The sequence below is a fragment of the Phyllostomus hastatus genome, unplaced genomic scaffold (assembly GCF_019186645.2).
Source record: "Phyllostomus hastatus isolate PE091 unplaced genomic scaffold, TTU_PhHast_1.1 phas_contig_198, whole genome shotgun sequence".
NCBI classification, from domain to species: domain Eukaryota; kingdom Metazoa; phylum Chordata; class Mammalia; order Chiroptera; family Phyllostomidae; genus Phyllostomus; species Phyllostomus hastatus.
In genome coordinates, this window is record NW_025333715.1 from 7416535 (window position 1) to 7441103 (window position 24569).

Consider the following 24569-nt stretch of genomic DNA (forward strand, 5'->3'; position numbering starts at 1 on the left):
CAGAGCTCGGCCAGAGACAAAAGCTGGTGTTCTGACTTAGGCACACAGCTGTCCCGTCCAAGAAAGCTCCAATGCCATGCCCTGGGGCCGGGGCGGGGGGTGGGCTCCAACAGAAGAGAGTAACTTGAAGATGCCCTCCTAACCCACATGGAACAGAGCCCCGGGAGGGGATGAGTGTGAGGGGAACCCATATTCCCCAAGGCACAAGCCTCTTACGGAGCTCCTAGGTTGCTGCCCATCCCTTTCCCTCACCTGGAGAATTGCCTTCACAGCGTCCCAGGGGATCAGGCCTTCGCTGCCAATCTCACCTGAGAGCTGGGGAATTTCACATGCTCCCCTGGGTCACGCAGGGTGAAGGTTCCTGGCTCCTCCATCAGACCTGGGGAGGCAGCAGGGTGCGGTCTGGGTCAGGTGGGGGCCACCCACTGACCCACCCCTTGGTGGCCCAGGGGGGTCTCTGATCCTGTCGGGGCTCTTCTCCCGGCATCATTTCAAGCTCCCAGAGGCAGACGGGGAGTGAATCCGTCCCGCCCAGCCTGGGCGGTTCTTTCCCAGTCCCACCACAAAGGGGAGTGAGTATCTCCTCCTGGTCCCCCTCACTGCTCCTGCTTCCTCCTCCCCAACCCAAGTGGCAGAACCCTTCTCTGAAATGCACTTTAGGTGTGGATATAACAATGAAAAACCTGCAGAGGACAGGATGCCCCACCCGGAGAATGGACAGCTGGACCTCTTTCCATCCAGCCAATCATCCTGTCCCTCCCCGTATCCTTCACTCCTCTATATTTTCCCCCTTATCCTCCTCCCCTCCAACCTTTCCACAGCGCAGTACTAACCTCGGCTCAGGTTTCCACGCACGGGGGCGCCGAGGTTGGGTGCCGGGGTCACAGCCTCTTTATTTTAACAATGAATCAGAACATTGCCTGGAGGCAGATGAAAGCCACGCCCCTGCTGCTCTCTCATAGGCTCTCTCTAGGTACTTTATTTACATGAGGGCTGAGACATTGGACAATCCCACGATAAGGGGCGGGGTGGAGGCGGGCGGTGCCTAGATGCCTCTGAGCGTGGGACCCACAGCACGTTTACCACCTCAGCACACTGATCTTCAGTGGGCCCTCCAAAGGACTAGCGTGAGTCTGTCTCATTCGGGTCTCTTTCTGGTGGCTTATTCCCGCTTCAGTCCCCTAAGCTGGCTATTGCCTAGACCTTGGGCTAGAGTCTTAACCTCTGTGCTTAGTTTCCTAATCTGTAAAATACAGGTAGTAATATTATCTGTGAGGGCGAAATGAAATGTCCAGGGGTTTTCAACCTCTATTCGCACACTTCCACTGATGCAACGCTTACTCAAATGCACAGTTGTCCCTCTTTAAATTTTTTTTAATCCTCAACTGAGGACATTTTTTCATTGCTTTTAGAGACAGAAGGAGAGAAGGGAAACACTGATGTAAGAGAAACATCAATGGGTTGCCTTCAGTATGCCTGAACCAGGAGTTGAACCCACAGCCTAGGCATGTGCCCTGACTGGGAATCGAACCTGAAACCTTTCAGTTATGGGATGGTGTTCCAACCAACTGAGCCGCCACGGCCAGTTCTCCCCTTTTAAAAAGTGTAACATTTTTGCCCTGGTTGGGTAGCTCGGTTGGTTAGGGCATCACCCAATATGCCAAGGTTGTGGGTTCAATTCCCAGTTAGGGCACATACAAGAAGCAAACAATGAATGCATAAATAAGTGGAACAACAAATTGATGTTTCTCACTCCCATTCTCTCTCTCTAAAATCAATCAATCATCTAACATGTTTAAAGCTAACATTTATTCAGCACATGTGCCACCTCCTAGTCCAAAATCTTTACATACATGAAGACAGGTAAGTGAAGGATTAAGTGCCACGATCTTCATTTCACAGCAGCTGAGGATCAGAGAAACTAACTCGCCAGTGTCACACAGCTGATAAGTGGCAGAGGCGAGACTAACACCCCGTGTGTCTGCCTCCACTGGCGACCACAGAGCATCCTCATGAATTCAGTCAGACAGACGTTCACGCGTAGCTGGTATACCCATGCCCGAACTGGGTCCTGGGGAGGTAGTTAGTACTGAATAAAATGTGGCTCCTTCTGAGATGAGGAGCCCACTGGCCAGTGGGAGAGAGCTTCTGCACAGATCATCCTGGCCAGGATGGAAGAGGCAAAGATACAGCTTTATGACAAAAATAATGAGCTTTCTGCTTGGTCCCAATTACTGTGAGCAAAACAGGGAGTAGTGAGACTCATGAGCAGTATCTGGCTCTAGCACTCCCTGGCTGTGTGATCTTGGGAAAGTTCCTTGACCTCTCTGTGCCTGAGGTGGGGTAGGCACTCAGTTTGAGTTTGCAGCTCAGGGTATGACCCATCCCCTAGCCCCACCCATCAGTAAAGCCGGAAGCTAACTCTGGTGGCCCCCCTGACAACTCATTAAATACTTATCGAACCCCTACTTTTGTGAGTTGTGTGTGCTGAGGATGCGTCCATGAACAAAAGATCAGAGCTCCTGTCTTTGTAACGCTTACACTTTGGTGGAGACAAACAGACCCCAAACTAGATAAATAAGCAATATATCAATTATGTTGGCTGATGATGGTGCTGAGGAGAAAGGTGAAGCAGGAAGGGGGTTGGAAGCAGGGCATGTGGTCAGGGACACCATACTGAGATGGCAACACCTGAGCAAAGACCTGGGGAAGGTGAGACAGTGAGCACGCAGGTCCTGGAGAAGCCTGTTTCCAGTTGAGGGGACCGATAACAAGAGGCTGGAGTGGAAGGAAAAAGGGAGCGAGGGGAACAGTCCGGCCCAGGGGTGGGTCGCCCTGAGCACTCTCCCTAACCCCAGAGCTGCTTGGCTGTGCCCTCTGTGGGACGGCTCAGGGTGAAGGATGTCATGGTGGCAGCCGAGGCAGCAGTCACCACCTGTCACCACTTGGTCCCAGCCTCACATCCTTTCTACTCCTGAAGTCTGTGCCTGCTCACCTCCACCTCTGCTCACGCCACTCTCTGTGCCTGGGGACACCCGTCTTCAGAGACCTGGGGAAGCAGAACGATCGGACAGTCCTGCTCCCACTCCGCCCCACTGAGCCCTGGCTTCCTCTCAGTCAAGTGGGAAACAGTCACCCCAGCCCTCCCTGCCCACAGGCTGGATGGAGAATCCCATGCTCTGGGCAGGTGAGACAGAGATGCAGGGGGCGGTGGCCCAATGAGCTGTGGCCCAACGAGCAGGGGCAGAAAGGAGTCATCAGGGCTGGCTCCAGCCCGTGATTACCCTGCACTGTGGCGATCAGGCTTTACTGATGCCTTTAAAGACTCTTGCCTTGATAAAGCTCCTAGAGGCCTCAACCCAAAGGGCCCACAAGATGGGGAGCAGCAGAAATGAAGAACCCCGATATGGAACACGGAGAGAGCAACATGGGAGAAGACAATCCTGGAATCAGAGTTTTTCGATTCCACTACTCCTGATCCTAGGCCTGGCAACACTGCCACAACTCAGTGTCCTTGGTCTGCTGGAGGAAGTAGTGGCACACATAGGAGACAGCGACGTCAAATACTAGTAAGCATGACAAACCGTAGATGTCAGTTGTAAAGGGCCCCGTGTCACTGGGCATGGGAGCAGACCCAGGTCAGATGTCTCAGCAGGCGCAGCAGCCGCACACACACTGAAGGCACACCAGAGAATGCCAGGCGCCATGGGAACTGGTTCACATGCATGGGCTCATTTTGGCCTCTTACGAGCAGCCCTAAGCGGTAGTTACCGTCTATCACCCTAGGAATTTGAAATAGACCCAGAGAGGTCAGCACTGCGAGGAGCTCAGACAGTGGTCCAGTGGCAGAGCCAAGATTCAAACCCAAAGCCTGCTGTGTGCACTGACTCTCAGGCCCCACTCTGTCCCCGCTCACAGGGGCCTGCGAGGGCAAGGCTCACACTCAGCTCTCCTGGGCTGGGTTCCGGAACCGCCCGGAGGCTGGCCATGGGCTCTCCCCTGGATGGAGGCAATCAAGTGGGGCGAGTCACGTCACCCGAGCACAGGGGAGGACAACTGGCAGCACGAAGAGCAGGTGGAAGGAGCTGAGAAACCAGTTCACAAAGCTTCCTGGCCACCAGCCTGGGCTTTGCATTCCCATGCCCAGGTGTGGCCTTCAGACCTGCATCAGCCATCATTACGTATCAGGCAGGTTTTGATGGTGACACAGGAAAGGACCTGCCCATCCCAGGCGCAGCCCAGCAGAGCCACTGTTCCTGAGCCCACCCAGGGGGGTGGGGGAGGGCTGCTCCTGGAAGGGCCTCCACAGGGAGAGGGGGGAAGACCTGCAGCTGTGCTCTCACCACAGCACCCCCAGTCCCCTGGACCACCCTCACACTATTCCTGAACTTCACTGGGCATGACAGCACATCTGACTCCGCGTCCCATCCTAGTGTTAAGGCCCAACACGGGTCCCCCAAGCAGCACGTAACACGAGACCCCTGTGCTCCAGCTCAGAGTCAGAGGAAGCAGTAAGCGTCCAGGGAGGAGTCCGGCCGTGCTCCAGAACAGCGCCCTGGCCATCCCCCACGGCACCGCGTCTACCTCTCGCAGGTGGGTTCTGCCGGGGGCCCTTCCCGGTCAGGGGGACAGCAGAGCATGTGAGGCAGGCCACTAATAAGCTGGGAAAAGGGAGGAACAAGGCTGGTTTTCACCAGCTCTGAAGCTAAACCCGAAGAACTGAAAGGAGGGTGGAGGAATGGCAGCCTTGCCCAACATGAGCCGGACTCCTGAGGGGTCTGCTTGGAACAGGCCATACTTTCAGGCAAGACGCATGTTCTTCAAGAAGGGTTAACCACTCCTGGCACCTGGGAGCTGCTGGCAGCCCGGGCAGCTGCCCCAGCTTGGGGAGGGGGCCCAGAGCTGGTGCTGCCTTTTCCCACCCCAGGGAAAACTGCCGCGGGGCGAGGATGCACCCAGCTCCCCAACCCCACCCACCTCCCCAGAAGCCCACCCCTGGCGTGCAGCACCAGGGTCAGGGATAAACAAACCACACTGCACTTAGTTTTGCAAACCTGGTGAAAGCCCAGTGGGGTATGTATTTGGGAGGATGCTCCGAATTCGGCCCGCAGGTTCCTCCCGAGGGAGGCTAGTTCTCAGCTGCCTGCTGCTTCTGAGGTGAAAGCCCCAGGCCTCCATGCAGGCTGGGCTGTGGGGACAGCCCAGCGGAGACAGGACCAGTCCTTGCAGCCCGGGCTGGGGCGCAGCCCGGTTCTCGGGCTCACTCTCCGCTGTGCTGTGCTTTGCCGGTCAGCCGGCGGCGCTGGGTCTTGCTGGTACGAGTAGCACTTGGGGGCTTCTTGGTAGAGTCCTGAGCCCGTCGAAGGTGTTTCCTCTTGACTTTTTTGTGACTGTGCGCGTGCAACGATGCCGTGAGAGAGGAAATCCTGTGGAAGGGTGGAAGGCTAGTGAGGCTAGGGCCTCAGCTTACCCTGTGGAACAGGCAGGAGTGAAAAGCTGTGTTGGGGGTGACTGATGGCCCAGCTTGTGAAGGGGAGTCAGGACAAGCCCCAAATGCTGGGGGTACCAAGTCCATTCCAAAGGCAGCCTGCTTTGACCCCAGAGGGCCTGCTGCTCCTTAGCTCAGAGACAGAAAGGGCCTTACCCCCAACCCCCGACACAAAGGGCACCCGGGGTAGGCTGTTCTTGGGGGTGGGGGTGAGGGACAGTGATGAGGAGCTGAGGACCACATGACAGGCAAAGCAAAGGGCTGCTCTGGGCCCCACACCTGCCCCACGCCACCCGGCACGAGCCAGCAGGAGACGGCTCTGCAGACTGGGTCATCAATGCCAGCCACGCAGAGCAGGCTCAGAGGGGAGAAGAGGCCAGGGCTCACCGCTGGGATAGCAGGGGGTCCCTGGACTTCCTGGGGAAGGCTCTGGTCGGCTTCTCCACGGATGACACCTCCTCCTCAGACCCAGGCCCGGCCCCTTGCTAAAGAAGCACAGGACAAAGACTGTCAGAGAGCGGTGGACGGGGAGGCCTGGGCTGGGGCTCAGGGAAAGCCGAGCACGCGCCGGAGCAGGGACTGCGCAGGCGAGAGCTGCGTTTCAGAGCCCTCCACTGCCTCGGCTTTCCACTCAACACTCACAGACAGGAGGACTCGAGAATGGGGACGAGGCTCGTCTCTGCATGGAACCTTCCAGAAGACGGAGCACACGACAGGAGGTGCGGGTACGTGAGACGGCGCAGTGGCTCCCGGCACACTGCAGTCCACGGCAGGAAATGCGGTGACCGTGCCACTGTGTGTGTGCAGTACACGCACAGGAACCCGCACACAGCCCAGACAGACACAGCTCTGACTGGAACGAACTTACTGCCGCTTAGCAGTATCTTCAGTGCTAATTCTCTCTTTTTTTATCCTTACCTGAGGACATTTTCATTTGGTTTTTGAGAGAGAAAGAGGAAGACAGAGAAACGCTGATGTGATAGAAGCCATCGATCGGATGCCTGCACACGTACCAGACTGGGGACCGGCCCCGGAACCAGGGACTGTACCCGTCCAGACTGGGAGCTGCACACGCCTGCCCCTGGACCAGGGATGAACCCGAAACCTAGATCTGTGCCCTGACCGGAAATCGAGCCCCCAACCCCTCAGTTACGGGGCAACACTCCAACCACAGCCAGGGCTATTTCTCTCTTTTTTAAAAATTCCGGTCGCAGCCTGCTGATAACTCACATCGCGTGAGCTGAAATCTCACTGTCAGCACACACAGACGTGATCACAGTAAACAACTGTGCTAAGTGCTTCTCGTCGGTTCACCATGTTTGACCTCCCAGCAATCGCACTAGGCAGGTGCCACCCTCAGCGAACCTCAGTTGACTGACGAAGGGAAGAGGAACGGCAGAGGTGCCCACGCTGCCACAGCCGCTCGGTGCTGGAAGTGGCCTGAAGCCCCAGGGCTCAAGGGTTTTGTCCAGACGCAGGAGGGACCGAGCTGCTTGCACTGGAATCTCCATGACACGGACTGGCTTTTAGCAATCACTGACAAGCCAGACTGCTCGTGTCCCTTCTTCCCCAGGGCTGGGAGTGACACTCACCTCAGGTGGGGCCAGTCCAAGCAGCCGGGCCCCAGAGAGGTCCAGGTCGCTGATGGTAGTCACGGTGACCGTGTGGTTGGGGTGGTCATACTGCACTGACTCTGTCTTTGCTGTCACCAGCCGGTCCAGTTCATCGGCCTCCTCTGAGCAGAGTGGACACAAAACTGGGCCTCAGCCCCGGGGCACAAGTGCCCAGGCTCCAGCCCCTCCCAACCCTGGACTGCAGTGGCCCTCGCTACTCTATGGGAGAGCGTCCAGAAAGTCACTGCCTCTACAGCCTGACCTGCCAGTAAATGCTGTAAATGATCCAACTCTCCTTTTGTGCGCCACGGAAACCTCAGACCACCTGCCCCCACCCGAGACGAGCCCAGTGTGACACCGGGAGCGGCAGCTGCCTGAGAAACCAGGCTGCCTGCTTGGGGTCAGGTGTGTTTGTTTGTTTTGTTAAGATTTTATTTATTTATTTTTAGAGAGAGGGGAAGGGAAGGAGAAGAGAGGGGAACATCGATGTGCGAGAAATAAATTGATGTATGAGAGATACATCAATCAGTTGCTTCTAGCTCGCCCCCAACTGGGGATCTGGCCCAGAACCCAGGCATGTGACTTGACGGGAATGGAACCAGCAACCGTTCAGTGTGCAGGCCGGCACTCAATCCGCTGAGCCACACCAGCCAGGGCTACTCAGGGTCAATTTATCAAGAGGTTTGGGTTGTCTCCTTGTCTCTGATTCACTCACATTTAGAGGTACCCAAGGCCAACCCCTGACCCCCAGGTCATCTGCAAGACCCTCAAGTTAAGGAAGTCAGCTTCCTTGCAGCCCCTACACCCTTACCCTCCCACTTACCAAGGGATAAACACACCCAGGCCTATTGGCCATTCCCCAGGTCAGGCCAAGGATGGGACTTACCCAGTGCCTCCTCTCTCTCTGCCAACATCTTCAAGTATTCCTGGTGGCGCTGAAACCAAAAGGGAAAGGAACAGTGAGTATGACGGCCTTTCAAGCCCACCTCGGGAAGGGGCATTGCCCACTCCAGGGCAAGCGAGTGAAAGACCAGGAGATTCCATCCTAAACCTTCCCTAGACCTGGGCCCAGTGTCTCTACCTGTACAACCTGCTTCTCAGGCCTGCTCACACCTCCCCTCATCCCTGCAGCCCCCCCACTCAGGCCAGCCAAGGCTGCAAGTCCCCTAAGAGTCAGAGACTCTCCTGCCCTCCCCCTCTGCACCTCCTCCCGGAGCTTCTTCTGTTCGCGCTTGAGGCGCTGCTTCATCTCCTCTATGGCTGCCTTCTTCCGCTCCACCTTCCTCTTGTGGAAACCTGTCAGGTACTCCCTGCAGGAGAGAGGCAAGGGAGAGTCAGGAGGGGCAGGGGAAGAAAGGAAAGCTCCAAAAACAGCTAAACTGCACTCACGACGCGCCAGGCATCGTTCCTGAACGCACACGTGTCAGCTCATGTGGTCCTCACCAGGAGTGGGTGAAAGGCCAAAGCCAGTGCCATTGGCTATCGGAGCGCCAAGCAAGCCTATGGCCTTGTTAAACATGACTGCCATTTTACTCTCCAAGCTCACGTCCCCAGGACTGGAACTTACAGAAAAAGCAAGAACAGAACATGACTAACCATCACCCCAGGCAGAAGATAACACTGGAGTGAAGTGCAGCTAACCCAAAACCAGCGGAAACCCGAGTTTCGCAGTGCCCCTAACAGCCCAGGGGCCCCACAACAGCAACAACCACCCTTTTACAATCCACTTATAATGCAACCAAAGCTCACAGCCCTCACCCCTCCGTGCTGGTGGCTCTCTCCACACCGTCCCCTTTTCTCCTCTTGGAAGGTTAATAAAACTTTGCTCTCTGACTTTTCTCCTTTTTTAAAAATACTTATATACTAAGTATACAACCTCTTTTTGCCAAGGATCTTATCTTTTTTTAAAAAAGAGTTATTTATTTATTTTTAGAGAGGGAATGGAGGGAGAAAGCGAGAGAAACATCAATGTGCGGTTGCTGGGTGTCATGGCCTGCAACCCAGGCATGTACCCTGACTGGGAATCGAACCTGCGACACTTTGGTTCCCAGCCCGAGCTCAATCCACTGAGCTATGCCAGCCAGGGCTTGACTTTTCTTCTTTGTGAGTTTTTTCACAGCCTGCACCACCCACCACCCTAGCAGTAGTACTAATCCATTCTACAGACAGGGTCACTGAGGCACACGGAGGCTAGGCTGTGGCTTGCCCACACCGAGTGAGGTTATGAAAATGAGGGAGATGCTGCCTCTTTCTACCCACTACCCTCCAGGGCTCTCAGCTTCAAGCGACAGGGCCAGGAGATAGGCATCAACTGTGGGCCTGTGAACCTAGATTAGGGGTGGCCTCTTTTATGCTGCCGAATTCCACTCCCCAGTGAATTAAGCCACTTCCAGTAGGACTTCCAAGGCCACCATTATCCAGACCTCTAAACTTTCTGCTGGACCAGCACCACATCCTCCCCCGGGGCATTTGCCCCTGAACCCATCTGTGCAGGGCCTGTGGACGCCCTTGCATTTCCCCTCCTCCCTCCGCCTATCTGATCTCAGCCCCTTCTCAGCCCTCAGTGGGTACTGACTGTACCCATTTCCATCCACTCCGGGCTCCAACACTACCTAGGTTTTTCGCTGGCCCAACCCGTATGCTACGGTGGGAGTAAATTCTGGTGAGTGGATAAATGAACTTAAGCAACTCATTTCACTCATCATTTATCACCAACAGCTGGGAGTACTACGTGCAGGCAGGCTGGGCTGAGCTAGAGAGGCCGAAGCCACTGCCACTGCTCTGAGACCCAAACTCCCAGCTCTCTGGCCGCAAACACAGAAGAAACACTGCGAGTTGGGGAGCCCAGAGAGCGAAGAGAGGGCGGGGCGGACGACTCCACTACACAGGACAGGGGCCGAATGAAGCCGCTTCCATTCCACAGAGAGGGAAGGGAAGCTCCAGACAACGTGAAGAGGGCGGGGCCGGAAGGGCCCTCTGCGTGAGCGTGCGCGCCCGGACTTGTCGTAGGCCTTGCCCGGCAGCCACGGGGGATGTGGTGCAGCCTTAGCACTCACCGCCGTTTCTCCTCGTCGAAGCTGAGGACGAGCCGCGGCCGTCGGTTGTCGCCATCTCGCTTCTTCTTCTTGTTGCGGCCCATAACTGTGAGGCCTGGGCGATGCTGTTCCCCTCTCCTAAGGTACTTCCGGTGCAGCGTTTTCGGCCTTCCGGGCGCGCCTCCAACTGTGCTCCCCAGTTCCGCTCACCAGGCCCAGTCTTTTAAAGGGACCGCCCCAGCCCGTCACCTCACCCCTTCTCTCTGGGTGTAAGGAGCAGTTCTCTGCCCGGAGACCCCCCAGTCCCATCCCTTCTTCTAAGAGAGCAACGGTGAGAGCGAGTCCCCGGGGTCCTAGCGCCTAGCACGGTCCCACTTTTGATTCTGTTAATTTGGTGGCCTTCAAGATCACGTTTCTGGAAGCAAACTACCTGGATTAGAATCCTGGTATCCCAATTACAGCTGCGTAGTGCTGGACCAGTTGCCTTTGCTGTGTCTGAATTACCCTGTTTGTAAAATGGAGATAATTATAGTGACTTTGTAGTTTTATTGTAAGGCAGTGGTTTATAAACTTCGGCGTGCACCAGAATCCCCGGGAGAGCTTGCTGAAACCCCGATCACTTGGCACCACTCCGGAGTTTCTGATTCAGCAGGTCTGGAGTGAGCCCCAGAATTTGCATTTCTAACACGTTTTTAGGTGATGCGGATGTTGCTGGTCCGCGGACCGAACTTTGAGAACATGATTGTGAAGAATAAATGAGTTATGTAACATGTGTTTCCTGCACAGGCTGTCTTCCCTCTCTATGCCTCAGTTTCCAATTGTGGAATGGGGTGTAATAACTTATCCTCTACTGAAAATGAGGGCACTAATGTGAAGGCATTCAGTGAAACAACACCTGAAGGGGAATTTTAGTAAGTGGAATTGCAGGCCTGAATCTCCCTGTAAACAATAACATGTAAGGAGCCACGTTAAAATGGAGCCGGAGCTGCCAGCCTAGAGGGACTGCCTTATGCTCAAATCTTTGGAATGTTAAAACAGGGCAAAATAACTTCTGGTCCAGGCCTCAGCAACCTTGCTTCCCAAAGAACTGTTTGCAAAGAAAATAAGAAAGCAGTTATCATGACTAAGGGACTGATGACCACTGAACCAAAAATTTCAAACATTTAGCATCTCTGTGTTATGTTATCTGCACCAATGAAATGCCTTCCTTGTATTGATGTAGCTGTTCCCCCTCCCAATCTCAGGAATGTCCCTTGCCTTTGTCTCCTAGCAGAATATTTGGGCTTCTGCCTGAATTAATGATTCTTGAAGAGCTATCCTTACTAGTCTCAAATAAATGCTCGTTTGCCTGTTACTTTGAAAGGCCCTTTTATTCTTAGGTTGGTATTCCATTCTCAGCTTATCTGTGCTGGGTGGACCTGCAGGGTCCATGGTCATCACATTCTAGGGAGTGATACCTCTGCAGAAGCAGCACAGGAGGCTGCCGGAGTTCAGGGCTGGCTCCTCCAGTACAGAGCGCTGCCCAGAGGAAGCGACCCCAGAACTGGCTGAGGGCGGGGGTAACAGAGGAATAAAAGACTCTTAGAACCCAACCCTCTCCTTTGATAAGAGACTGGATCCCAGAGAGCAAGTAAACTTACATGAATTGAGTGCCTGCTGAGGGCCAGGCACACAAAGGGAACAGAACTCCATCATCTCAGACAGGGGAAGTGACTGGTCCAGGGAGACACTGCTGCTCTGTGGCAAAGCTGGGACTTGAACTTGGTTTCCTGGCCCCATGGCCCAGCATCCTGGGCCACTGGCCAGAGGGATCACTCTTCCAATGTCTAGCATGGGCCCTTTGGAGGGCAAGATGCAGACCCTGAGGCCCTGGCCAGGTAGCTCAGTTGGCTTGAGCATCACCCCCGTAAGCCAAGGTTGTGGGGTTTGACCTCTGGTCAGGCCATGTACAAGAAAGCAACCGTTGGATGCATAAATAAGGGGAACAAAAAATTGATGTCTCTCTCTTTCTCTCTTCCCCTCCCTCTCTAAAAATCAATTAAATAAATTAACAAGATGTAGACCCTGAGTTTTGAAGGAGCCAGGCACATAGTAGGTGCATCTCTCCATGAGTGTTGAACCCATTCATCAAGGGCCCTCTGCCTGGGGGATTCCATGTCGGTGCTGAGAGGGTTATTCTAAAACCCAGGACACAGCAGGGGTTGCCTGAATGGTGGGGCTTCAGGGTGATGAACAGTTGCCCCTTTGACCCTCTGTTGCCTGCTGGTTGTGCCCTGCTGTCCCCCTTGCCATCCTCTCTCTGGATAGGAGCATTGCCCTGACTACAGTCATGTCCCCACCCCAAATATGCCCAGAGAGCCACCTCCTACAGCTAGACTGCCTCCTGTGAGTCCCGAGCACTGGGTCTCAGGGCAGCTGCCTGCTGTTTCCTAGGCTTCACCTACCTCCCCTCCCCCCACCCTACCAAACTGGCTGTAGATGGAAAGTGATGGGCCTCCTACCAGACTTGATAAATCATAAACCTTCCTGGGCCTCTTCCTCTCCATGGTTCACTCATTCAGTCTCCCACTGTGCGGAAGAATGTTCTCAGGGCCACTCGTGGATTATCTCAGTCCTCGCAATCTCTTCGTGAGGTTGGCGCTGCTTTGTCCCCATTATACAGGTGAGGGGTCCGAGGCTCAGAGAGGGGAAGGGACGTGACCAAAGACACCGGGTTAGTGAGTGGCGTGCAGCCCCATTCCCTGACTGCCACCCTGGATGTGGAGTGGTTCTGCCCTTCAGAGCTCCCGGCCTGGTGCAGAGACGGACGGACTGCATCAGGAGACAGCTGCTTGTGCGGGGCCTTGCGTGGGGAAGTCTGTGCAGGGGGCCTTTGGAGCCCACCCAGCCCGAGCTGCTGGCCCACACGGGGCTCAGAAAGGCTTCGTCTGCCCAGCTCCCCATGCAGAGGGAAGCCTGCCACCTCTGGCGGTGGCTTTTGCTCCAGACTCTTCCTAGGGAGTTTCGGGTCCCCTTGTCCCAGAAGGAGACAAGGAAGCGGCGACCTCACCCAGATTCCAAAAGCTCGAGAGCCCTTTACTACAGTGCAAGGTCCGAAACACCCAGCACCCTTTTGGGCATTATTTTTGAAATTTGTCTGTTTCTTGAGCACCTACCGTGTGCCAGACACAGCGAGAGATGGCGCATTGTCTTAGTTGAAATGATAAAGAGGATAAGCAAAAGGAATTTTCCCATTTACTTAGCTTTTTAGACAATTATCTTTTTTGAGTTATGAGCCCGACTTTACTGAGGCTCAGAGAGACGGGGTCACCGCCCAAGGTCACACTGGCACCGAGAGCAAATGCTGAGGGCGGAGCCCAGGTGGGCTCCGGCCAGAGTGCTCTTGAACTTCTCTGGACTTACTTTTGTAGGCTTTTTGTTTTACGTATTTATTTTTTATGAGAACAACATGTGTCAATGACAGTAGTTTCATAGGGTTTTTAAAACATTTTATTTATCTTTAAGTTTTATTTATTTATTTACAGAGAGAGGGGAAGGGAAGGAGAAAGAGGGAGAGAAACATCAGTCAGCGATGCGGGCATGTGCCCCGACCGGGAATCAAACTGCGACCTTTTGCTTTGAGTAATGACATCCACCCAGCGGAGCCACACCGGTCCGGGCTCACACACTCTTGCTTGATACACGGTGAGTCTTAAAAGAGGTGCAGGAGCCTTGGCTGGGGAGCTCAGCTGGTTAGAGCGTCGTCCCAATGCTCCAAAGCTGTGGGTTTGAGGGCCCACACAAGAATCAACCACTGAATGCATAAATTAATAAATGGAACAACAAATCGATTTTTCTCTCCTTCCCCCCTCTCTCTAAAATCAATTTTTTTTAAAAAAAAGGTGAAGGACACCAACATTTACAGAGCCCTTACTATGTGCCATTATCTTCTGCATTATCTCAGTTAATTGTTGCAACGACCCCACAGGGTAGATACTAGTATCAGTGCAATTTGATAGATGAAGAAACCGAGAGGTTCAGAGAGGTTGAGTAACTGGTCTGAGGGCAAACAGTGATGGAGCTGGGGTTCAAACACGGGTCTAATTCTGAGCCATTTCCTTCCTCCATATGCAGTGGTCTCGTTCTTATCTTTCCCTGGCTTTCCTCTGGCTCGGTGTAGTCCCATTTCTAGTGTATGGTGGGCTTCAGCCACTTTAGGGAGAATCAATGTGCGTGGACTCTAAGGGCCAGAGCAAGACGGTCAACGGGACGCTTCCCCCAATGTCCAGCAGAGGGCAACCCTCCACAGCCGGATTTCCAGAGCTCCTCCTCTTTGGGTGGTGAGTTAGGAGACTTAGGAGAGCCTGGAGGCTGGGTGTGGCTCACAGGAGCCCCCACCAGTGAGTTCCATCCTCCTCCGCCCTCTTTTAGACTCGCGCTCCCTAGGGGACCCACTGAGGTTCGAATCTTCCATCCAAAAGCATCCAGGTGTGAATAATAACCCCCACTTTGTAGATGAGGAGGGTTAGGGACGGAAGAGACCTACCTACCCAGGGTCCCTTGGCTGCTGCTGGCTGTCCTGGGCAGTGAGATCGTCCAAGCTCCCACCCCAAGGCTCAGCCGAGTCTGGTACGGACCAGGGCATCGTGCTGCCACTCAGAACCTCGCTCTCCCCTTCAAACTGGGGTGGCGGCAGCAGGGAGGAGAAACCACTCCTAGGGGTCCGCCAGGGGTCACGAACCACACTGGGCCTCCCTCACACACCTCACTTAATCCTGGAGTCCCCTCCCGCGCGCGTCACCGAGGCTCAGGCCAGTTAAGGCACACACGGCCACACAGCTGGCAGCCCTGCCCCTCCGTCAGAACCAGCTCCTTCTGGTCCAGGGAAATAAACGGTGCCCAGTTACTCCTCCGGTTGCGCTGCCCTGACACCCCGGCACAGATCGCTCTGTCCCTCCCTCCTTCCCCCAGTTTCACTTATTTCAGCATCTTTTGAACAGCTACTGCGTGTTGGGGCCCACGTGGCTGGGAGCTGTTAGAGGGCAGGGACTAGTCGCCAAGCCCCCTCCTGGGTACTGAGCTCTCTTCTTGGCCTGGGAGACTCAGGGGAAGATGTCACTGTCCCTTAGCATCGGGGACGTGGACAGAAGTGAAGGAAGGGACAGAGCCTGGGGCAGTTGGTAGAACCGACGCACACACACACGCACACACAGATGAGGCTGGTTCAGAGGCAGCTGCCTTTATTGGGAGTTACAGGTTGCTGGCGGGCTTCATTCAAACATCAGACACTTGAGCTTCAGGTCACCGTGTATTTCCAAGTAATTGATGACGTCCACGTTGTGGCGGTTGGGGAACTTGAATATGTGTCCATCGGGCAGCTTGGTGGTCAGCTCTGCCTCGTCGAAGGAGACGCACACCTTGGGGGCGGAGAAGGGCCGTGAGCAGTGGTCCCCCAGAAGGAGCCTCAGCGCAGCCACAGCCAGGCCCCCCCCACCGGGGTCCCCTTCCTCCCAGAGCCCTGACAGCTCTTCTACGTGGGTGAGGCCGATGAGGATGGGAAGGCGTTGACACAGTGGGCAAGGGAGGGCGGGGCTATGGCAGGGGGGGAAGGGACAGAGGGGACCCAGGCCTCTAGACACTAAGCCCAGCTCTGCTCCAGCCCACCCAGCTCCTGCCCCACCCCCCGACCCACCTCTATGATGCTTCCAGGCTCCAAAGGGAAGACAGAGTCCCGAAGCTCCGTCTCCCACGCCCCTGCCTTCCTGCTGTTGAATATCAGCTTTCTGACGTCCCCGTATAATTTGAAGCGAGGATTGAAGTGCAGGTTCAGATTGTTCTCATCTTTGCCCAAGTTCATCGTGAAGCTAGGGGGTGACAGGTGGGCGGACTGAGGCCTCCACGGCCAGCTGTAGCCCCCTCAGACTCACCAGTCTGCCCTGTTCAGGGCGGCATCTACCTGGGGGAACTCACTGAGCTGGGAGGCACGAAACCTGACTTCAGCTCCTGGCCCTGCCCCCTCCTTGCTGTGTCCCTGTCCCTCTCTGAGCCTCAGTTGCCGCATGTCCACAGTGGGGGCTGCACAAGGAGGATGTCTATGGGCCTTGCCGTGCTGACAGCCAAGACTCTCGCAGACAGTAGTTTGTGCTCCAGCCCCTTCGGGCAAAGTCAGAGACTCCGGACGGTGACCTCTGGGAGCGCAAGGGTTCTGTCTGCCCTGTATGTCTTTGTAGCCCCGGTGCCCAGCATGACGCATGACACGCAGTAGGTGTGCAATAACTGTGGGGCCAGTGAAGGAACCCTAACACACTTGCTCAGCGGAGGTATAGCAATCCTTGCCCCTGCGGGTTTGTTGAGAATGAAACGTATCACGCATGGAGGGGTCTGGGGCTTTGATAAGGTCGGCCTGCTCTCTCCTCCTCTCGGAGAGACCCAGCATCTCACACCCTCCACACAACCCTTCCGCTCCCGAGGTTTTGGTTTCCTGATTAGCAAACTAAGGCTCAATGCTATTGGTTGGCTCGTCCAAGGTCAGTCACATGGCTGTTGAGAAAACAGACCGGCTGGCTGAAGGATGAGTTGATAAAGGACCAAAAGAATGAAAGGTTGAGTGAGCGAACAAACCCGACAAAGAGGGACCTCAGAGGAACAGCGCTGGACGTGACACCCCCTCCCGTTCCCTTTCCCCACTCCCCTGGCAGCCTCAGCTCCTGCCCAGAGCCAGGAGGTGGGGGCCAGCCAGAGCAGGCGATGGAGCCACAGCTGGTTTAGTTTAAGAGGCTCCAGCAGGGAGGGGAGGGGAGGGGAGCGACAGTGGTGGTAGGGGCATCCAGACCCTGCGGAGGAAGTGACTCATGCGGAAAATGCAGCTTCGGCAGCAGCCAGAGTGAATAGCCCCCCCCCACACACACACACCCCGCTGCCGGAGGGTAAGGGAGGAGTGGGACCAAGCCAGTCACACCGCCACCTGACCTCCCATCTGACCCGAGGGCTCTGAGCCCCAGGCGCTGCAGCCCAACAGCCTGCCTTGGCTTCCTTACCTTTTGGGGTCGGCGGCCACCTCGCCCTGCACTCGAATGCATCCCCCAGGTTTGAGGTTCAGGTTTTGGATCACCAGACCCTGCGCAGACAAGACCCCACCCAGGTGGTTTAGAGGGTGCAGTGTCCGTGGTTGTGGGGGTGGGGTCGTCTCTGCCCTGGATCCTCCGACCTGGCCAAGCCCTGGGGGACCAGGGGCAAGTTCCCACCTTTCTTTCTCTGCGTGGCCCTGGGCAAGTCCCTGCTCCCAACCCCGGCCAGTTTCCTATCTGTAATAAGACTGAGGTCCTAGAGGCCAAGTTCAGAAGTTTTTGCAGTTCAGCTTGGAGATTTTGGATTCAGGGCACCTTGCCGCCTCCTGTAATAATGGAGAGCATCAGACTCCTTTTGAGTGAGGGAGTTGGTGGGGGAAAAAAGGTGAATGATGGTCCATTCACCTCTCTGCTGGAGAGGAAAGGGCCTGGAGCTGGAAGGAGACCCCCCAGCGTCCCCTTGGAGCCCCTCTGCAGAGAGGGGCAGGGGCTGGAGAGAACACCTGCGGAGCAGGACCCGGCCCCTCCACAGAAGGGAGGCTGGCATTGGCCCGACTCTTGACCCCGTGGCTGGCCGGGGGTCAATATTGAATGCACAGCCTAGGAGTGAGTGGTTTCTTCTGCCAGACACTTGAACCCGTTCCCTCCGGGCCTGAGGAGGATTCCGTCTCCTTCTGCCTCATTAGCAGAAGTTTCTACCACCCCCGTCAGACCAGCCTGGACAGAACCACCCTCCACCCCTAGCCCAGGCAGGCCCCTTCCCAGGCATCCCGTGTCGGGTCCTCGAAGCTTTTCACAGCTCTCCAGAGCCGAGGGTGAGTGCCCTGGCCCACAGACTGGGGACAGCTGCAGGGGAGAGGGGTCAGGAGGCTCTTTGGGGTGGGGAGAGGGGGAAGGGGCTGAGGCCTGAGGGCCAGCAAAGCACCCCTCCCCCGACCCCCAGCAGGCCACACCCTTTCCACTCAGACTTTTCAGAGAGCTGCAGAATGTCAGACCTTGGTAGAAATACCTGCTGTCAGACCCTGGAAAAACCCAGAAAGTTCTTAAGCCAGAGAAAGACTTGGAGGACCATGGTGCCTGCCCCCATCTTAGAGACACAGTCACTAAGGCCCAGAAGAGAGAAGGTACTTGCCCAAGGCCACACCATCGGGACTAGAACCCAGATCTGCATCTGCCTGCACGCTCCCCAGCTGCCCGCCCCACACCGCCCCGAGCCTGGGGGCGGGGTCCCCACACTCACAACAGTCATGACTGCGGACAGGAGGTCAGCCCTGGGGGTTGCAGAACCAGCAGCCTGAAGACTCCACTGGAGAGAGGAGCGATGGGCCCTTTAATAGGACCAGACCCCAGTGAGTCCCGCCCCTGGGAGCTCAGCCAATTGTAAGTCAGCACAGGCACAGAGATCACTGGGGGCGGAGTCCTCGGACTTTTGAAGCCAGTTCCCAGGGGAACTGACCAATAGATGAGTGACCCCTGTTCCATTCCTTCTTAGTCTCTCCCTGGAGCCCAGGGTCCAGGCTCCACCTCTCATTCCCCTTCATCCCCACACCCCCATTAATTTTTTTTTTTTTTTTTAACGTTGGGCTGAGGCAGGAGCTGGAGAAAGCCAATGGAAAATAGTTTGAGGATGAGTTCGGCCCAGGAGTTGGTGGGAAGGGGCTTAGGGCCAGAGGGCTGAGCTCAGGGGTGCCCAGGGAAGACCGCCGAGGGGGTGCAGGGTCCTTCAGGGGATCCGAGCTGGGGCTCCTGAAGCTGCACCCTGACGGGGCCAGCGAGCGACTCCCTCGGTGGCTCACCACAGAGGGCCCCGGGCCCACGTAGCCACCACAAAGCCCGGGCCCCCACCCGGGCCTTTCCTGGAAGTGGGGATTGCGGTGGTTGCGTGTACTTCTCACTAACGCCAAAGAAAGGCTGGGCCAGGTGCCAAGTCTGAGGCTGCGGCCAGGGTTCAGGGCCGAGGCCTCGGGTCCTCCTGAGGGACCTGCTGGGGATCTTCCGAGAGCCCCTGCGTGACAGCCTCTGGCCCGTCCCAGAGGGTCAGGCCTGGGAGGGGTCCAGGCTGAGCCAGGCCGTGCGGTGTTAGGGCTCCTGCTCTGCTGCCCACTCTCGTCCACTGTCCTCACATCTCTCCCTCCGAGGCCACGCAGAGCCTCATCTTCCCCCATCTGTGTGGCAGCTGTTTTACTGAACGCCTACTATGTGCCTGGCCCGGAGCTGGTCTGAGAGAATGCAGTGATGAAACATCCCCAGTCCCTGCTCTCAAGCAGCCCACTGTTAGGGCAGAAGGTGGCTGTGGACCTCCTGAAGGAACAGCATGATGCTGGCTCTCGGGGGGTCGCCAGCAAGCACCGTGGTGGGAGGGACGCTGTCCAGCGTGGGAGGGTGGGCCTCACAGCAGCACAGGCGAAGCAGGGGGGCTGGCATTCCCGGCCGAGCGGAAGCTCTGGAGTGAGGAAGCACAGACTGGGGAAGAGTGAGTCCGGCTTGGAGTTCGGGGTGCGCTGGGGAGAGATGGGGCATGAGGCTGGGCAGCCAACAGTACCCGGATCAGGACAGGCCTCGTGGAGGGGCCGGGACATTGTTTTATCTGAGGGTGCCGGGGAGCCACAGACGGTTATAGGGAACGTGAGCGCTGGGGCCAGATCTGGGCTTCAGGGAAGATCCCTGTAGCAACAGAGTTGGGGGTGAGTTGGAGTCGTGCTCCCTTTACACCCGCAGCCAGGTGGGGAGGCGGGTGTGGGGCGCTGGGGGGGGGCGAAGGGGAGGCTCGCCAGGGAAGTGGTCAGTGGGCCCTGCGTCCTTATATCGCTGTCTTCCTCCCGAAATCTCAGCACCAAAGAGGAAAGATGGGGATCAGGAGTGACCCGCCTCGGGAGGTCAGGCCAGCACGCCCGCCCTGCTCTCCACGGCTTGCCCAGCCCACCCCAGTTCGCCTCGCCCTCCTCCAGGTGGCTGAGGCCCACCCTGGCACAGGAGGACTGGGGAGCGCATGGTAACGCAAAGGGCACAGCGGGGAGGCTGGGCTGTGCCCACGGGGAGCCCCCTCCCCCTCCTCCCAGACGAAGCAAGCTGCCTCAGAAACCAGCCACCGCAGCTCTGCTCTTCCCCGCAGGGCCTTCCCCACACCTCTCCCTGGAGGGGGGCGGGGGTACAGCCCCGCTGCCTTTCCACTGCGCTTCCCCTCCAAGGGCCACAGGCACCCCCTCTGCCTGATCGGGGAGTCCGGGCACTTCGGGAGGACGCCTAAGCCAAGGACAGAGGTGCTTAGGGCTCGGTCCTCGCCCAGCTGCCGTCCGGCGGGCCCAGCCCCGTGGTTAGGGTGGTTATGATAAGGGGGCTTAAGACTTGGGAAAATTTTAGCTTAAGGTAAATAGCCATAAATCTAGCAAGTAATGTGTATGTTAAGTTTTTGTTTCAGAAACTACAGATAAGGCCCATCCCGGTGCCTGAGAAAAAGCAGCTGACCTCCTGGGGTATTAGCTAGAGATTACCGACTGGAGACATCCCTGCCTGGAGACATCCCTACCGGGAAGAAGCAGGCGACTACCCCTCCCCCTTGGAATTTCAAGGCTTTCGCTGACCCGTTTGCCCTCCCCCAACCCCCTTATAAAAGATCTGGCCAGGAAAGAAAGGGGAGGAAGGTTTGTTAGGGTATGAACCCGCCATCTTCTCGGATCGCTGGCCATCTGAATAAAGCACCTATAAAAGATTCAATCGCTGTCATTGCTTATTGGATTTGGTAGTGACAGGCAGCCCGAACGCCGGTGTCTTTTCTGGTTCCAGTTAGGCTCTCGGGGCCCTGAGTGCTGCTTCTCCATTCTACCCCCAACCCAAAGACTCGCCCAGAGGCACCGGGGAGCATTTGCCGTTGCGCGTGGGTTCGCTTTACTCCTCGTGGGCATCCGGCCAGCCACGGGGTGGCAGGGAGATGTGTGGAACGGTGAACAGGGGCGCCCTAGAGAGGCCCCTTTGAGAGTCTGGAGACTTGGCTGCTGGTCCCAGCCCTCCCCCAGGCATCGTGGCGAGTCCCTTCTCCCCGTGTGCCTCAGGCGCCCCGCCTGTGTGTTGGAGAGGCGCAACCCTGCTCTTCTGTACCAGGTTAGCACAGGGCGATGTTCTGATCTAAATAGGTTTTTTGTGGGGTTTTTTTTTTTCATAGTCTCAGAAGGTGTTAGCTTCTTTTCCCAGGCTGTTTACCGTCCTGGGGTCAATGCCTCTGGAAGGTTCTTCCAACCCCCACCCCACCCCCATCAGTGCCCCGCTGCTGAGGCTGAGGCAAGGATCTCTCCAGATCCCAGTGTCCCCTGCAACAGGGACTGCGGTTTTCCTGGGGACAGGGGCAGGGGCAGGGCACCTTGTGTGGTGGCACCCACTTATCTGCCAGGCCCTGCGCCCGGCGCCTCGCTTTCATACGTGATCCCATTTCGTCTCCACCTGGCCGCGTCTCGTCCGGCAGCTGGGCTGAGCCACACAGGGACGCCGCCCGGGCCCTGAACTGAAGCTCCTGTTAGACTCGGGGAAAGGAAGGCAAGTCCTGGTGTGGATGGAGGCTGCCTGGCTCCGACTGGAGCCGAGTCCTTGCCGTCTCCGAACCTGCCTCCGGGCCTGAAGAGCGGGAGCTTTACCCAGTCCGTCCCCAGCTGGCTGGAGGAACCCATGAGTGACAGGTGAGGGGCTCCGCATGACTTCTCTCTTCTGCGCCTCCCCAGGCCAAGGCCCCTCTCCCCCTGGGCCTTCCCTCCCCGTTCGGCAGTCTAGAGTCCCTCCATCCTAAGGGCCTGCCCCTACGGGCTGGACCTTGCCTGCTGCAGGAGATGAGCTCAGCTTGTCCGGGGCCCTGCGGCCCTTCCCAGCCTGCCTTGCCCTTGTGAAGGCTGGGCCTCCTCTGGCCGGCAGAGGTGGGGAGGGCTGCTGGGCCCACTGAAACACCACCCACAGCCCCAGCCCCTGCCAACCTGGCTGGCCCAGGTGGGGCAGGGGCGGCAACTGGACCCAGGAGTCCTAGACGTCGGAGCAGGCAGGGACCCCAGGTTCCACTCCTTCATTTGCGGATGTAGTGACCAGCCAGCACAGTAGCAGCCTGACCAGGGTCACACAAGAAGCTGGAGCCGGTCCATCTGCTGAGCCAAGGAAAGAACGCTGTGGGCCTGGTATACCTGGACCTCAAACAATGATTTTTTGTTTGTTTTTTTAATAAAGATTTTTATTTCTTATTTGTAGAGAGAGGGGGGAAGGGAGGAAGAAAGAGAGGGAGAGAAACATCGATAGGTTGCCTCTCACACACCCCCTATGGGGGAACCTGGGCCGAAACCCGGGCATGCGCCCTGACTGGGGATGGAACTGGTGAATTTTTGGTTTGCAGGCGGGCACTCGGTCCACTGAGCCACAGCAGCCAGGGCGATGATCCTTTTTTTGGATCCTGCCACATGACGGGTAGAAAGGACTGGTGTGTGGGGTGGGGAGGGGGGCGCAGAGAACTGCACTCCCCCACCCCGCCCCCCTTCAGGCATTTTCCAACTGGTCTGTGCAGCAGGAGCCTCCCCCGGCCCACACCCCCTGCACCTCGCTCATCCATTCTCACCCCCTTGCCTTTGCTTGTGCTGTCCCTCCCGCCCCGCGGCCACCTCCCCAGACACGGTGGACGTCTGCCCCTTTCCCCTTCCCGCCTGGTGTCTGTCCCCACCTCTGCTCACAGGCCCCGACCTGCCTGTGGGTCACCACCCCCTTTCTCAGGAGGCCCGGCTGGGGCCAGGCCTGTCATTCGTTAGCCCGCCGGGGCTCAGGCATGAGTCTTTTCAGGGCTTGTTTGTTTTTTAAGTTTCCTTTTGTCATAATTATAGACTTATAGGCAGCTAAGAGCTCCGAAAATAAATATTTGAGAACTGATAGAAAAGAAGTATTGGTTTCCAAATTGTAAAACTGCAGAACTGGAATGAATATGTGTTTACTGTGCTCCAGGGAGTTCCGGGCAGGAAGGATGCAGGTGCGGGAGGCCTGCCCCGAGGTGCATCCCGATGGGGATGCCGGGGGTGGGGGATGGAGAGGGGATTTTAGAAGCAGCAGGAGAGGAGCCGTGGATCACCCGCAGGGGAGCGTCCCATACGTAAGATCATCAGCTGATTTCTCGAAGGAGCCTCCGCAGGCTGGAGGGACTGGCAGGAAGTCCTCGGGGTCAAGAAAAGCAGGAACCTACACCAGGGTTGCTCTACCCAGCAAAGATATCATTTGGGACTTCTGGTCAAGATGGAGGCAGAGGCAGGCACGCTTTGCCTCCTCGTGTGCAACCACGGGAAGGGTCACAGCCGACCTCAGAACGAGAAACACCCGGAACGGCCAGGCAGTCGAACTGTATGGAAGCCTGACAGCCGAGGGTTTGAAGAAGCCACATGCACCCAGCTGGGCAGGAGGGGTGCAGCCGGGGAGCCAGGGTGGAGAGGACGCTGTGCGGGGGGCAGGGGGGGGGCGTCAGGCAGCGGCAGGTGGGCAGGCGGTCCCACATTCACGTGTGGTGGACAGAAATTGGGAGGGACACCTTGGTAGGGAGCGATCCCAGCCCCAGGCCGGACCAGAGAGCCCACGGTTCCAGGGCCAGGGAAATGAATCCCCATAACTCACTCGCAGCTGCTAAAACCAGCGGGGGTTGGGGCAGCAGGAGATCCTGCCCCTCTCTCAGGAGAGAGCCTTTAAAGGGCCTGCACGTTCCTAGAACACGGGCCACCCACCCACCCTGGAAACCACCGCCGGGCCGCCACTGGAAGGGCGCCAGCCGCATAGGGGAAGTAGGTGCAGTGAGTGGAAACAGGGTGAGAGCCGCGCAAGCCCCCGGCAGCCCGGCAGCAGCACTGTCCCCTCTCCGAGGCTCCCCCCCCCCCCCCCCACAGAGCCACAGAACAGCTCAGCGGGCTGCCCTGCCCGGCGAATACCTAAGGCTTCACCCCACGCAACGTAATGGGTGCACTGAGGCAGAGAGTCAGCGCAGCTCTACCTAATACACAGAATCAAACACAGGGGGGCTGCCTCATTGAGGAGACGAAGAAATATGGCCCAAATGAAAGTACAGAACAAAACCCCAGAAAAAGAGCTAAACAAAGCGGAGACAGCCAACCTATCAGATGCAGAGTTCAAAACGCTGGTGACAGGGGTGCTCAGAGAGCTCGGTGCGCACGGCGCACGCATAGGGAAGAAACGAAGCCTACACTGACTGAACACAGACAAATCCAGGGGAGCCGACAGTGACGGGAAGGAAGCCAGGGTTCAAATCAACGATTTGGGGCGTAAGGAAGAAATACACATTCAACCAGAACAGAATGAAGAAACAAGAATTCAGAAAAACAAGGACAGAGTAAGAAGACTCTGGGACATCTCCGAAAGTGCCGACATCTGAATC

At 56.8% G+C, this 24569-nt stretch overlaps 2 protein-coding genes and 1 long non-coding RNA gene across 4 annotated transcripts; 1 reads left to right on the top strand and 2 right to left on the bottom strand.

The window, feature by feature from the left end:
• Positions 1–351: 351 nt before the first annotated feature.
• Positions 352–11402, bottom strand: NOL12 (nucleolar protein 12). Of its 2 annotated transcripts, XR_006785221.1 has the most exons (7): positions 10158–10259; positions 8306–8411; positions 7988–8036; positions 7081–7223; positions 5876–5973; positions 5055–5426; positions 352–379 (listed from the first exon to the last, which is right to left on the bottom strand). XR_006785221.1 is itself a non-coding variant. In XM_045834798.1 (6 exons), exons 1-6 carry the CDS (start codon positions 10238–10240, stop codon positions 5261–5263), a joined length of 645 nt encoding a protein of 214 aa, XP_045690754.1. In that variant the 5' UTR covers positions 10241–11402; the 3' UTR covers positions 5055–5260. The 2 variants fall into 2 exon arrangements, 1 of the variants encoding a protein (XP_045690754.1); XM_045834798.1 differs by lacking the exon at positions 352–379 and having other exon boundaries at positions 10158–11402.
• Positions 10141–20767, top strand: LOC123816069. Its single transcript, XR_006785222.1, has 3 exons — positions 10141–10279; positions 13661–13820; positions 20589–20767. It is a non-coding gene; the product is annotated as an uncharacterized LOC123816069 (long non-coding RNA).
• LGALS1 (galectin 1) lies at positions 15334–18542 on the bottom strand. Its single transcript, XM_045834799.1, has 4 exons — positions 18423–18542; positions 17153–17232; positions 15808–15979; positions 15334–15532 (listed from the first exon to the last, which is right to left on the bottom strand). The coding sequence occupies exons 1-4, from the start codon at positions 18429–18431 to the stop codon at positions 15386–15388; spliced, it is 408 nt and encodes a 135-aa protein (XP_045690755.1). The 5' UTR covers positions 18432–18542; the 3' UTR covers positions 15334–15385.
• Positions 20768–24569: the final 3802 nt, after the last annotated feature.